Source organism: Somniosus microcephalus, unplaced genomic scaffold (genome assembly GCF_052327205.1).
Source record: "Somniosus microcephalus isolate GS21.2 unplaced genomic scaffold, FLI_Smic_1.0 unresolved_chr5, whole genome shotgun sequence".
Taxonomy (NCBI): Eukaryota; Metazoa; Chordata; class Chondrichthyes; order Squaliformes; family Somniosidae; genus Somniosus; species Somniosus microcephalus.
Window position 1 is genome coordinate 46,701,886 of NW_028225183.1, and position 13,637 is coordinate 46,715,522.

The window sequence follows — 13,637 nt, forward strand, 5'->3', positions numbered from 1 at the left end:
AGAAACTGACAGTAACTGGATACAATACCTCACACATATCAGAATCTGAAAGTTACAGGGCAAAACCACTCTCACATATCAGATATTGACAAGTACAGGACAAAGACCCACTCACATACCAGAAACTGAGAGTTAAAGGACAAAACCTCACTCTCACACCAGAAAATGACAGGTACAGGGCAAAGCCCCACTCTCATACCAGAAACTGTTACATACAGGACAAAAAACCAACTCACATACCAATTACTCAAAGGTAGAAGACAAAACTCCACTCTTATATCTGAAACTGACAGGTACACGCGAAAACCACACTCACATACCAGAAACAGCCAGGTACAGGACAATGCCCAACTCACATACCAGGAACTGATAGATACAGGACAAAGCCCCACTCAACTACCTGAAACTGAGAGGTAGAGGACTAAACCACACTCAATTATCAGAAACTGACAGGTACCAGACAACATCACATTCACATAGCAGAACCTGACAGGTACAGGGCAAAACATCACTCACGTAACAGAAACTGACAGGTAAAGGACAAAAGCCCACTCACGTACTGGAAACTGACAGGTATGGGACAAAACCCCATTCACGTACCAGAAACAGACAGGTTCAGGACAAAACACAACTCACATAACAGAAACTGAAAGGTACAGGCAAAATCCCACTTACAAAGCAGAAACTAACAGGTACAGGGCAAAATCCCAGTCACGTACCAGAAGCTGACAGGTACAGGACAATACCCCACTCACATACCAGAAGCTTGACAGATACAGGAGAAAACGCCACACACATAACAGAAACTGATACGTATAGGACATAGCCCCACTAACTGATAGGTATAGGACAAAGCCCCAATCACGTACCAGAAACTGATGGGTACAGACAGACCCCTGCTGACCCATGAGAAACTGACAGGTACAGGACAAAATCACAATTGTTGTAGCTAATTTGGGGCTACGTGGACCAGGTGATATTCTAGGTCGACACGATCCCAACAGAAGCCTTTGGAGTCAAATAAAACTCTGACCACGAGTGAATGGCAAAGTAAAAGAATGCTTTATTGCAGAGCTCTGGGAGAAGCAGCTATACACCCGGTGTGCAATCGCCACACTTCTCGTTTTGTACACTCAAGCCGCTTACTTTTATACAGAGGTCAAAACAACTTAGACGGTTGATTACATAATCCTAGCGACACCCCGTGACATCTAAAACGGTTATCTATTCTTAAGCAAATGGTTACATATTCTGAAACCAGCAATGGCCATATGTTAATTTGGGCCTCTGGCCGCAGACAAGATAAGCAGAAGTCCAACCTATTTTTCGTTGTAAGGTGACCACAATCGTTCAATAACAAAACTGCAGCTGGCATTATCTCATCCCAGCCTACGTGCGAGCTCAGGGGGCCCCTTTGTCAACCAGTTTAATGTCAAGTATCCCGACAGTCTTTGCAAAAGTCCTTAATACTGAAATTCTCCTCAACAATCCCTCCTTTTGGTGCTGGACCACGATTTTCTTGGCCCAGCTGACCACCAATCCTCTTTCTTCACAGTGTTGTTCCTACAACCACTGCCTCTTCCCGGGGACGTCAGGCGGCTCGGATTCGTCCGTCTTGTCTTGTTCCATAAGCGATAGTTCGTCTGCCTGAATCGCACTGACTGGCATTGTCGCTGTCATCGCCATTTTGCAGCAAACTCGCACTATAGTTAGCAAACAGCATATTGCAACACATATCGCAACGATGATAGCCAATGCATGCGTTATCCAGGAACCCCATCCTGTTAGTCCTAGCCACTCCAACCATCCTTCTCCCGGATTGGTATGGACTCTCTTCACTTCATCCTTCATGTGGTTTACTAAGTTTGTGATATTTTCCGAACTATCAGGGATAAGTACAGCACTCACTTCCTATCAAGACACAGGTTCCTCCTTGTGCTGCAAGGAGGTAATCTAAGGCCATTCGATTTTGAAGGGCTACTGTTCTAATGGCTACCATTTCAGTACTCATTTCTGTTAAAGCTTCCCCAGTAACATTGGCAACTACCTCTATTAACCTTGCCAACTTCCTTGTTTCATCCATTAAGTTCATTATTCCATAGGGAGGGTTTATTACACCAAAAAATCTTTGATAAGCTCCTAGTTCTCTTTTAATCCGGTGTTTCTTAAATTCGTGGTGTTTCCCAATCTCATTCAAGAGGTGAATGTAGGGTACCACATAACCTAAGTAACACGAACCCGTCCAATTCCGGGGTAACCATGGATAGGCTCGGTGACCACATATAAAATATGTACCATTATAGGCTTTTAGACTATCTAGCCCAGGACTTGGGTTACTTGGATCCTGCTCTTGATTGAATGTGCTGGGTCCCGTTAGGATAACGGACTCCGTGTACCCCGGGTTACCGTAACAATGCATATTATCGCAACTAAACATATTACGGTCTTCATTTTCAATTTTAAGTAAGGACTGCCTGTCTGAAACTGGCTTATGGTTTCTCTGGCCCTCCCGATAACACTCTTGTAACAACGCGTTAAGATAAAAGCACACAAGCACAACCGATGCAATAAGCCACGAAATAAATGCCCACACAGGCAAACAGATCAAAGTATCAGGCATTAATCATCTGATGTTGACCTGGAAAATAATACAAGGGTGTATTATTAGTAACTTCTATGCACACCCCTTCTGAGGTAGATTAAGGCTTAAAACTTAAAATGGGTGTTGGATGTCAGCAGGTCAGAACGATCCAAACACCATAACAGATCTCGCATAAGCGCAGTCACCTTTCCAAGGCCGAGTACGAGTTCTGTAACCCCGAAGCGTAATCCTTCTGCCTTAACGAAACAGTATCAATTCTCAATCTGCGTTGTACGCCCCTACAGATTGAGTCCTTAACACAATAACTTAACAACTTTAATCTTAATTTTATGCTGGTTACATTCATTTAGTCAGTCTTTTCTTTCGTGGTTTCACTCTCCCCGGTAGTCTCCGTCTCAGGAGGCTCCAGGGATGACTTTGGCTCATATATCTTTAGCTGTGTCCAATGTTTCCACACTCCCTTTCCCCGTATGTCTAGACAGGCGCAAGTATCTCCGCTAATAATAACTTCGTAAGGCCCATTCCATTTGGGAGCAAAGCCTGATTTGGTTGGTAATACCTTTAGCATTACCCTAGTTCCCGCTGTAGGGACTTCTGGTAACGGGAAGGGGAATTCCTTCTCGTCCTGTTCCCTCTGGCGGTACCTTACCTGCGTCCGCATTTCTTTTAATTGTTTACTCATTTCTTGGACATATCGCCGTAGCTTGTCCTTTAAGGGGCCTACATCCACCCCTCCCGTAATTATGCCTTCTGGCAATTGCATTGCTCGTCCTGTCATAAGTTCATACGGGGCAAGGCCTGTGGTACGATTACAGGTGGCTCGTAATTTCATCAGAATGATAGGTAACACTTCCACCCATGTTTTTCCCGATTCCTGCATGGCCTTAGCCAGCGCATTTTTTAGTGTTCGGTTCATTCTTTCTACCATCCCCGAGCTCTGTGGATGGTAGGGTATATGAAACTTTTGCTTAATTCCCATTAACTGGCACATATGTTTGACCACACCTCCTGTGAAGTGGGTCCCTTGATCCGAATCTATCTGGAGCGGCATTCCCCAACGTGGGATTACCTCCTCCGCCAAGATTCGAGCGACTGTAGTGGCCGTACAATTTCTGGTGGGAAAGGCCTCCACCCATCTTGTGAATTGATCAATGATTACCAAGCAATACATCTTACCCTTTGACATGGGTAGGGGCCCCGTAAAATCAATTTGCAAGTGCTCCCATGGCCCTCGGGGCCTGGGTTGGTGTCCTAATCTAATTTTAACTGGTCTTCCTGGGTTATGCTGAGCGCACACGATGCATCGTTGACAATACTTAGCAATGTCCCGCCCCATACCCTTCCACCACCACTCCTTACCTAAAGTCTGTTGCATCGCCTCCTTTCCAGAGTGGCTTAATCCATGGTGTATTTCGAGTAGGGTATTCTGTATACACTCGGGGGCCATTACCTTGTTATTTATTCGCCATACTCCGTCTGCTGTTGGTCTGGCTCCTTGTTCTTTCCATCTTTGCCTTTCACTAGGTAATATATCCTCGTGTAGCTCGGCAATACTAATTTCATTTCCTGGGCTATCTACACTGGCTACAGGTTCCTCGGGTTCCCATCCTAAGGCTAACTCCGCGGATTGTTTCGCTATCTGCTTTCCTTCCTTCCGTTCTAGGTTTGCTTCTTTCCGTTCCAAGATCAGGGCTGCCTGAGCTGCCCTGTCAGCTGCCTGGTTGCCCATATAACCCATCCATTCTGGACTGTCTCTGGCTGGTTCTTTTTGGTGTGCTTTAATCTTTATTACTGCGACCTGTTTAGGCTTATTACTAGCTTCCAGGAGGGCTTCGATTCTTTCCTGATGTCTTATGGGGGTTCCTCCGGTAGTTACAAATCCCCGTCTGCCCCGTGTATACACCGAACGCATATCGGCTATCTGTATATCTATTTACAATTTTATTCTCGGACTCTTCTAATGCTACTGTCAGAGCCACTAGTTCTGCTACTTGGGCTGACAAGCCTCCTTCAAGTCTCCCCGATCGTACAGTTCTCATCTGACTATTTACTACAGCCCAGCCCGTACGAGGCTGTCCGTCTATATATTTTCGGGACCCGTCCACGTACAGGGTCTCTTCAGCCCCTGGTAACGGAGTGTCTTTTATCTTGTCTCCCTCTAAGTCAGCATCTACATCTCCACAATCATGGGAAATACCCGACCCCAATACTCCTTCAACGGTTTTGGTTGCTTACAGTCTCTAATAAAGTGTCCTACCTTACCACAATTGCGGCAAGCGCCTTTCGGTTTTGTCCCTGACCCGACATTGTCGGATTGGACTGCACTTACTCTCTCCTTCTTCACTTGCACCTCTTCCTTCTCCCTAGTCTGTAATCCGTCAACGCCACATGCCCATTCAACTATCTCATCATATACTCTGGTAGTCAGTACTCCTAGTTTTAGGATTGCCTGATGGGGGGGGGGGGGGGGGGACAGCCCATCTTTAAATGCCTGGATAAAGGCTGGGTCTGTTCTCACCGCGTTTGGCTGTCCAGAGGATTCTCCGTAGACGGCGAACAATCGTTCCCCGTATTCTGAAGAGCCCTCTCCTTTCTTTTGTTTACACGCCGTTATTTTATTCCAATTTGTGGGGGCCTCTCCTAACACCCCTTGTACTGCTATTTTGTATAACTGGAAGGCGGGAGTCATTTCTTCCTTATTCATTTTTAGTGGGCATTGATTCACCCATCTTCCGTTGCGGTAGTCTGTGTTGGCATTGCCAGCGCCTTGGTTTTCAGGCACCAACCGCCATCTGTCCACGGGGCATGCTGCCTGCACTAATTGGTGTACGTCCCTAAGGTGGAGGGAATGACCCTGCCAAACTGAATCCAGCTCCGCCCAAAATTTAGTGTTAGAACTCCGGGTCTGTAGTTTTCCCAGACGGCTCATAACCGCTTCCTTTTCACCTGGGGTAAATGCTTTCCAATCTGCTCTTCCCCTATTAGCAACCACTAGGTCATTCAGTGGGTCTTGCCTTGTCACCGGTGCTACATTATAAACTGGGGGTGCGCTGGGGTTGGTATATGGGGGCAGAGCTTCTTCTCTCCCTGTCTCTCCCCAGGTTTGTCGGTTATATTCTCTCAGCCATTGTTGTTGTCCTTCATTAACTCCTTTGAGGATTTCTATTTGCTTTTTACATCCCTCACACTCTGTTCGGAGGTTATCTATCTGAAGTTGTTTTCCCTTAAGACTCACCGCTGCCTTTTCTGCCTGTTCTATCAATCCTGCCAATTGATGAACCAACAGTACTCCTGCTTTTTTAGTTCTTCCCTTTTTCTGTGTGTCCCACCATGACCGCTGTCGGTCCAAACCTTTGGATACGTCCCACCCGTCTTCCTGCATTCTTTCAATAAGGGTACATCTATCCGTCATAAAAGTATCGATGAGGGAGCCCGGGGGCCCCCGCTTCAGATCCTTACTCGACATTATGTCCCTTGGTCACTATCTTCGGCCCCCCGATTCTGAGAACACAAATACCTTTCTCTCGGGGTCCGTCACGTGTAGGGAAAGGTTGGTCCGGCTCCTTTACCCCTCCTCTCTTCCAGTTCTCCTCCTAGGCTATACCTGGTTTCCCTGGAATCTCCAGTTCTCCTCCCAGGTTATACCTAGTTTCCCTGGAAATACAAGAAATAATGCAGTCTTAAGGTTGTTAGTATTCTAGCACATATGCCATCTCACCTCTCTTTTGTTCTTTTAGATCACTCGAGCGTGTGTCCGCTTGATCAGGGCGGCCAGTCACTCGGTGACCCTGCTCGCAGCGCCAATTGTTGTAGCTAATCTGGGGCTACGTGGACCAGGTGATATTCTAGGTCGACACGATCCCAACAGAAGCCTTTGGAGTCAAATAAAACTCTGACCACGAGTGAATGGCAAAGTAAAAGAATGCTTTATTGCAGAGCTCTGGGAGAAGCAGCTATACACCCGGTGTGCAATCGCCACACTTCTCGTTTTGTACACTCAAGCCGCTTACTTTTATACAGAGGTCAAAACAACTTAGACGGTTGATTACATAATCCTAGCGACACCCCGTGACATCTAAAACGGTTATCTATTCTTAAGCAAATGGTTACATATTCTGAAACCAGCAATGGCCATATGTTAATTTCGGCCTCTGGCCGCAGACAAGATAAGCAGAAGTCCAACCTATTTTTCGTTGTAAGGTGACCACAATCGTTCAATAACAAAACTGCAGCTGGCATTATCTCATCCCAGCCTACGTGCGAGCTCAGGGGGCCCCTTTGTCAACCAGTTTAATGTCAAGTATCCCGACAGTCTTTGCAAAAGTCCTTAATACTGAAATTCTCCTCAACACAATCACATATCAGAAACTTACAAGTACAGGACAAACCCACCACTCACACACCAGAAACTGGCAGGAACAGTAAAAAAACACACTTATATACCAGAAAATTACAGGTACAGGAAAAATCACAAATAACATAAGGGAAACTGTCAGGAATAGGTAAAAACCTCACTCACATTCCAGAAGCTGACAGGTACAAAACAAAACTCCACTCACATAACAGAAACTGACAGGAACAGGACAAAATCCCACACATTACAAGTCAGAAGCCCACTTACAGACAAGTAAATGACATGTACATGACAAAAACCTTTTCACATACCAGATACTGAAAGGTAGAGCACAAACACAATCACATATCAGTAACAGGCAAGTACAGGACAAAACCCCACTCACACATCAAAAACTTGCAGTTACAGGTCAAAACCGCACTCACATACCAGGAACTAATAGGTAAAGGACAAATTCACACTCACATACAAGAAACTGACATTAACAGGTAAAACTCCAATCACATAGCAGAAATTGAGAGGTACAGGACAAAACCCCATGCACGTACCAGAAACAGACAGGATCAGGACAATACACAACCCACATACCAGAAACTAACAGGTACAGGCAAAATTCCACTTACATACCAGAAACTGACAGAAACAAGTCAAAATTCCAGTCATATTCCAGAAACTGGCAGGAACAGGGCTATACCCCACTTACAGACAAGAAAATTACAGGTACAGGACAATATCCTATTCACATTCCAGAAATTGACATGTTCAGCACAAACCAACTCACAGATCAGTAACTGGCAAGTACAGGACAAAACCTCACTCACATATCAAAATCTTACAGTTACAGGTCAAAATCCCACTCATATACCAGGTACTGATAGGTACAGGAAAACAACCCACACTAATCTATCGGAAGCTGACTGGTACTGAATAAAACCAGATAGCATACAAGAGATCGATGGGTACAGAATAGAACCAACATTCACAGACCAGAGACTGACTGGTAGAGTAAAACCTAAAATTCACGTATCAGAAGCTGCCAGTTACAGTGTATCACCCACACTCTCTCATCAGAGACTGACAGGTACAGAGTAAAACCTACATTCACCATCCAGAGACTGACAGGTGCAGGTTGAATTATAAACTGACAGAGTATCGGAGTGTGACAGACTCAGAATGAATCCCACATACACGTGCAATACCAGAAAATGATAGACACAATTAATCCCACACAGACATTCATTATTAAAGACTGACTGGTTAGGAATGAATCTCACTCTCACACAAAGTCCAGAGACTGACAGAGAATTTACCTCACTGTCATATAAAGGACTAGACATTGAGAAATACAGAATCAATCACACAATGACAGGAGTTTCAGAGACAGATATACAGAATGAGAGGTACAAAATTAATTTAACTCTCACACACTGTATCTGAGACTGAAATATACAGAATGAATCCCACAATTAGATACTCCACCAGAGAGTGACAGATACTGAATTAATCTAACTCTCGCATACAGAATCATAAACTGACAAAGAGATAATTAATTTCACACTAACTCAGGGAATCAGAGACAGACAGGTACAGAATGAATCCCGCACTTTCATACAACACCTGAGACTGACAGATACTGATATACTGAATTAATCTAACTCTCACATACAGATTCAAAACGGTAACACTAACTTATTAAATGATCGAGACAAAAGGATACTCACACTGACAGAAAGTAGAACAGACTGACTGATAATCAATGAATCTCACTCTCTCACATAGTATCAGGGACAGACAGATAAAAAAATCTACCTCATTTTCACTTACAGTACCAGACACTGACAATACATAATCAATCACACACCAGCACACATTTTCAGAGACGGACATACAGATTGATTCTCAGTCACACACATTACCCAGACTGACAGATACAGATTTAATCTGAATCTCAAATGTTATCCAGAGATTGACAGTTCCTGAATCAATCTCTATCTCACATACAGTATCAGACTCACAGGTGCATAATACATCCCAATCAAAGATACCGTACCAGAAACAGCCTGTCTTTGGTATTGTATGTGATTGTTATATGCAATCTTTATCTCTTAGATTTGATACACTTTGTCAGTGTTTGTTAAATTCTGGATTTGTCAGTTTCTGGTTCAGTATGTGACAATGAGGTGCATTCAGTATCTGTCAGTCTCACGTAATGAGTGAGAATGAGAATAATTTGTTACTTCAATCTCTGATGCTGTGTATCGGTGTGTGATTGATTCTGTATTGTCAATGTCTGGTGCTGTATGTGGCAATTAGGTAGATTTTGTATCAGAGACAGGCAGTTGTAGAATGATTCCCAAATTCATATGCCGTGCCAGAACTGAATGATATTGAATATATCTCAGTCTCATATACAGTATCAGAGACTGACAGATACAGAATTAATCTGACACTAACAGAGTATTAGAGTCAAACAGATACACTACCAGAAAATTATAGAGAAAAATGATCCCCACTCTGACACAGAGTATTAAATACTGACTGATACAGAATGAATCTCACTCTCAAACATATTACCATGGACTGAGAGATACAGAATATATCTCACTGTCACATAGAGTATCAGACACTGACTAACACAGAATCAATCCCACACTGACACAGTTTATCAGAGACTGACAGCTATAGAATTTCATGCTCACATATGGTATCGGAGACTGACAGATACATTGCATGAATCACACACTCACATACTGTACCAGATAGTGACAGAGACAGAATAAATCCCCAACTGACAGATAAAGAATAAATCTCAATCTCACATACAGCATATCAGATTGGCAGAGAGAGAGGATGAATCTCACACTGACAGCGTATCAGATGGCGACAGACCCAGAATTAATACACACTCGCTCACAGCATAAGAAAATGATAGCGACAAAATTAACCCCACATTAAAGACTGATTGGTACAGAATGAATCTCCCTCTCATATACAGCACCAGAGATTGTCAGATATATAACTACTCTAACTTGCAATTACAGAACAGAGGCTGACAGACAGAGATTGAATCTTACAGTAACACAGAGCATCAGAGGGCCGGCAGATACAGAATGACTACACGATCACATGCAGTATAATTGATTTACAGATAGATTCAGTCCCACACACAGATACAGTAGCAGATACCAGCAGAAATGGAATTAATCTCAGTGCCAGAGTCTGATAGATGCAGTAAGAATCGCACTTTCATAAACCGAGTAAGTAGCAGATTCATGCGGATTTCTTCGCTGATAGACAGTACCAGAGACAGACAGGTTCAGCTCTAATCCAACACTAATATGCAGTCCCAAACACTGACAGATACAGAATGAATCTCACACTCACACTCAGTACCAGATACTGACATCTTAGACTTAGACTTGCACACCATCCCAGTGAATGACAGATATAGAATGAATCTCAGACTTGCACATCCCAGTGACAGACTGACACAGAATTAATGTCACACACTCGTACACTACCAGAGAATGACTGATTCCAAATGAATTCCAACACTGACACATGGTACCAGATTCTGACCGTAACAGATGGAATCCCGCACTGACACATGGTATCAGTGACGGACAGGAAACAAATGGGTCCCACACTCACATACTGTAACAGAGACTGAGATTGAGAATGATTCCCACATTTACATAAATCACCAGAGAATGAATAATACAGAACTATTCCAATACACACATTCACAGTACTAGAGACTGGCAGATACTGAACTAAAGTGGCGGAGACCACACCGCAAGGCGTGAATATAGTGCACTGGTTGAAGGAAGTACAATTAATTGCTGTCACGTCCGGAAGAAGCGCTTGGGAGCACGGATAATGGTCTGGGATTTGGTTAATGGGAAGATGAAGCTTCCTCTGCTCTTGCAATGACCTTTCTGACTGCAGGGGGCGTGCTGGTGATAAAAACTCAATCTGATTGGATAAATAAAGAAGCCAATCAGAGACCTGCAGAACAATGGAAATTGACAGCATTCCTAAGCAGCCAATGACAATCATTGCCTTCACCCATCCTTCATTAGCATAGGGTTGTGGGGGCAGCCTATTTAAGCCGAGCGCGGAGCGGGATTGCGTCATATTTGTATTTGAAATCGACTTTGAGAATGGTTGACGAAAAGAAACCAGTTGCCAAGAAGGGCGCCAAGAAACCTGTCACTAAACCGGCAGCGAAGGGCGGCAAGAAGCGTAGAAAGTCGAGGAGGGAGAGTTACTCCATCTACATCTACAAAGTGATGAAGCAGGTTCACCCTGACACCGGCATCTCCTCCAAGGCCATGGGCGTCATGAACTCGTTTGTGAACGATATTTTCGAGCGTATCGCGGGTGAGGCTTCCCGCCTGGCCCATTACAACAAGCGGCACACCATCAGCTCCCGGGAGATCCAGACCGCCGTGCGCCTGCTGCTGCCCGGGGAGCTGGCCAAGCACGCCGTGTCGGAAGGGACAAAGGCGGTGACCAAATACACCAGCTCCAAGTAAAACTCCACGCTGTCCTGAAAGAACAAACCCAAAACACAAAGGCTCTTTTAAGAGCCACCCACAATCTCTCTGAAAGATCTACACAAACGCATCTCACTTTGGAATCAATTTACTGTAATGTTTCTCCTTAACAAGTGTGTTTGAGAACGTTTGAAGTTCCAACTTTAGATTTGAGTTTGAATTTTCAGATAAGCAGTTTCACTGCCCAGATCGACCTTAGCGTCGTTGTTGTATTTCCCGTCCAGTAAACTACAAACACGGTCCCTGATCGCTTTCCCTTTGTTCTCAGACCCGTTCACTTGCAGCGCCTTCCGACGAATTAAAAGCTTGTTTTCGAGATGAGACTCAGATTTCATTCCCCTCAATCTCTGCAAAAACATTTTCATTTTTTTCAATGCCAGTTGGGAGTCAATCCTTTAATTAACCCGAGAATTACTGTAATCTAACAACCCAGAATGGGGTTTCTTAGAGACCAGAACGCGGTCAGTTTGAACACTCTGTCCCTCTTCTCACAGCAGGACTCCCAGATCTGGTTTCACTCCCGCAGCAGCGCCTGTGCAAAGGATCGATCGATAATCTGTGAATCCTCACTTTTACACAGATTGAGCTGGAATGTGTCCCGTTACAGAATCAATGGGGATTTAATCCCGCCCGATACAATTTGAAATTGAACCCGAAATTAATCCCAATTGTAACAGCCTAGAATTTGCAAGGGAGAGATGGAATAAGACAAAAGGAATAAAAAACTGTCCGGAAATCTTTGGCGAATAGTTCATTTATTAACTTAATTCGCTGGTTCAGGAAAATATTGGCGGGCTTTTTGAAATTAAAAATGGTTGGCGGTCTGACTGTTGAGGACAGTTATTTCCGCACCCTTGCCATTGGCGGGAAAAACAGACGATGATTGGTCACCGGAAAACACCAATGAAATTCCCCACAGAGCGACCAATCACAAGTTCGCTCTTTTCATTCCTCCAGAAGGTATAAGTAGGGCAGATGTGGGCGGAGTTTATCATTATTTCTTTCAACGAGTGAATTGTGGAAATGTCTGGAAGAGGAAAAACCGGCGGTAAAGCTCGGGCCAAGGCCAAATCCCGTTCATCCCGGGCCGGACTGCAGTTCCCTGTGGGCCGTGTTCACAGGCTCCTGCGAAAGGGCAACTACGCTCAGCGTGTGGGTGCCGGAGCCCCGGTCTACATGGCTGCTGTGCTCGAGTATCTGACCGCTGAAATTCTGGAGCTGGCCGGCAACGCGGCCCGCGACAACAAGAAGACCCGCATCATCCCCAGACACCTACAGCTGGCCATCCGCAACGACGAGGAGCTCAACAAGCTGCTGGGAAAGGTGACCATCGCTCAGGGCGGGGTGCTGCCTAATATCCAGGCGGTGCTGCTGCCCAAGAAAACCAGCACTGCCAGCTCCAAGAGCAAGTAAACTGGACAAGATTCAATCTAATAACCCAAAGGCTCTTTTCAGAGCCACCCACTTTATCTGTGAAAGGGTTGTTTACTGTTCAGCCGTTCTCGGTTATAAACAGGACATGTAGAACTGTAAATCCACAAACATTACAGCGGGTTTGTTGTTACCGAATATTCAGATCAGCGATTCAATACAGAGAGGGGCTGGCTTCAGAGAAAAACAAAACACACGGAAACTTAACGTGAGACCGGCCCTATTTAAACACATTGGGAGAGCCGAATATGAACGCATGTTAAGAAACGATTATTAAGCCAGTGAGCGGTTGATGAGCGAACCGTTCCTTATTGGGCCAATAATTCCATATACATCCTGAGCACATTGATCCATACTAACTTTTCCCCTTTTAATTTGCAGACATAGAAACATAGAATATAGGAGCAGGAGTAGGCCATTCGGCCCTTCGAGCCTGCTCCGCCATTCAACGAGATCATCAACGAGAACATCGAACCAGAATTACAGCTCTGGTTAATATAAAATATTCCAAATAGTAACTACCTCTCCCCGCAGTAAGAGTTGATTTTAAAAGTGAGCTTCAGACTTCAGGCACCTCGTTCTCTCTCGATGATCAATCCCGGTATGTGGAGTTGGATCAGTGCTCCCACTTATAGTTTCCGATACTGGGCGGGTGCAGTCAGTTTACTGGGCAGATCACTCACATTTAAAC

The 13,637-nt window shown here is 44.6% G+C and overlaps 1 protein-coding gene and 1 long non-coding RNA gene across 2 annotated transcripts; one reads left to right on the forward strand and one right to left on the reverse strand.

Annotated features, from left to right (window-relative positions):
• Positions 1-1,039: 1,039 nt before the first annotated feature.
• On the reverse strand, positions 1,040-7,040 carry LOC147088144 (uncharacterized). The gene is made up of 2 exons (XR_015075444.1): positions 6,321-7,040; positions 1,040-2,638 (listed from the first exon to the last, which is right to left on the reverse strand). It is a non-coding gene; the product is annotated as an uncharacterized LOC147088144 (long non-coding RNA).
• A 5,498-nt stretch (positions 7,041-12,538) lies between these two features.
• Positions 12,539-12,953, forward strand: LOC147088145 (histone H2A type 2-C-like). Its single transcript, XM_085977920.1, has one exon. The coding sequence runs from the start codon at positions 12,539-12,541 to the stop codon at positions 12,926-12,928; it is 390 nt and encodes a 129-aa protein (XP_085834046.1). The 3' UTR covers positions 12,929-12,953.
• The last annotated feature ends 684 nt before the right edge of the window (positions 12,954-13,637 follow it).

Bases quoted from the DNA above. Each gene is read 5' to 3' on its own strand.
- LOC147088145 (XM_085977920.1), top strand. From the start codon at position 12,539: ATGTCTGGAAGAGGAAAAACCGGCGGTAAAGCTCGGGCCAAGGCCAAA.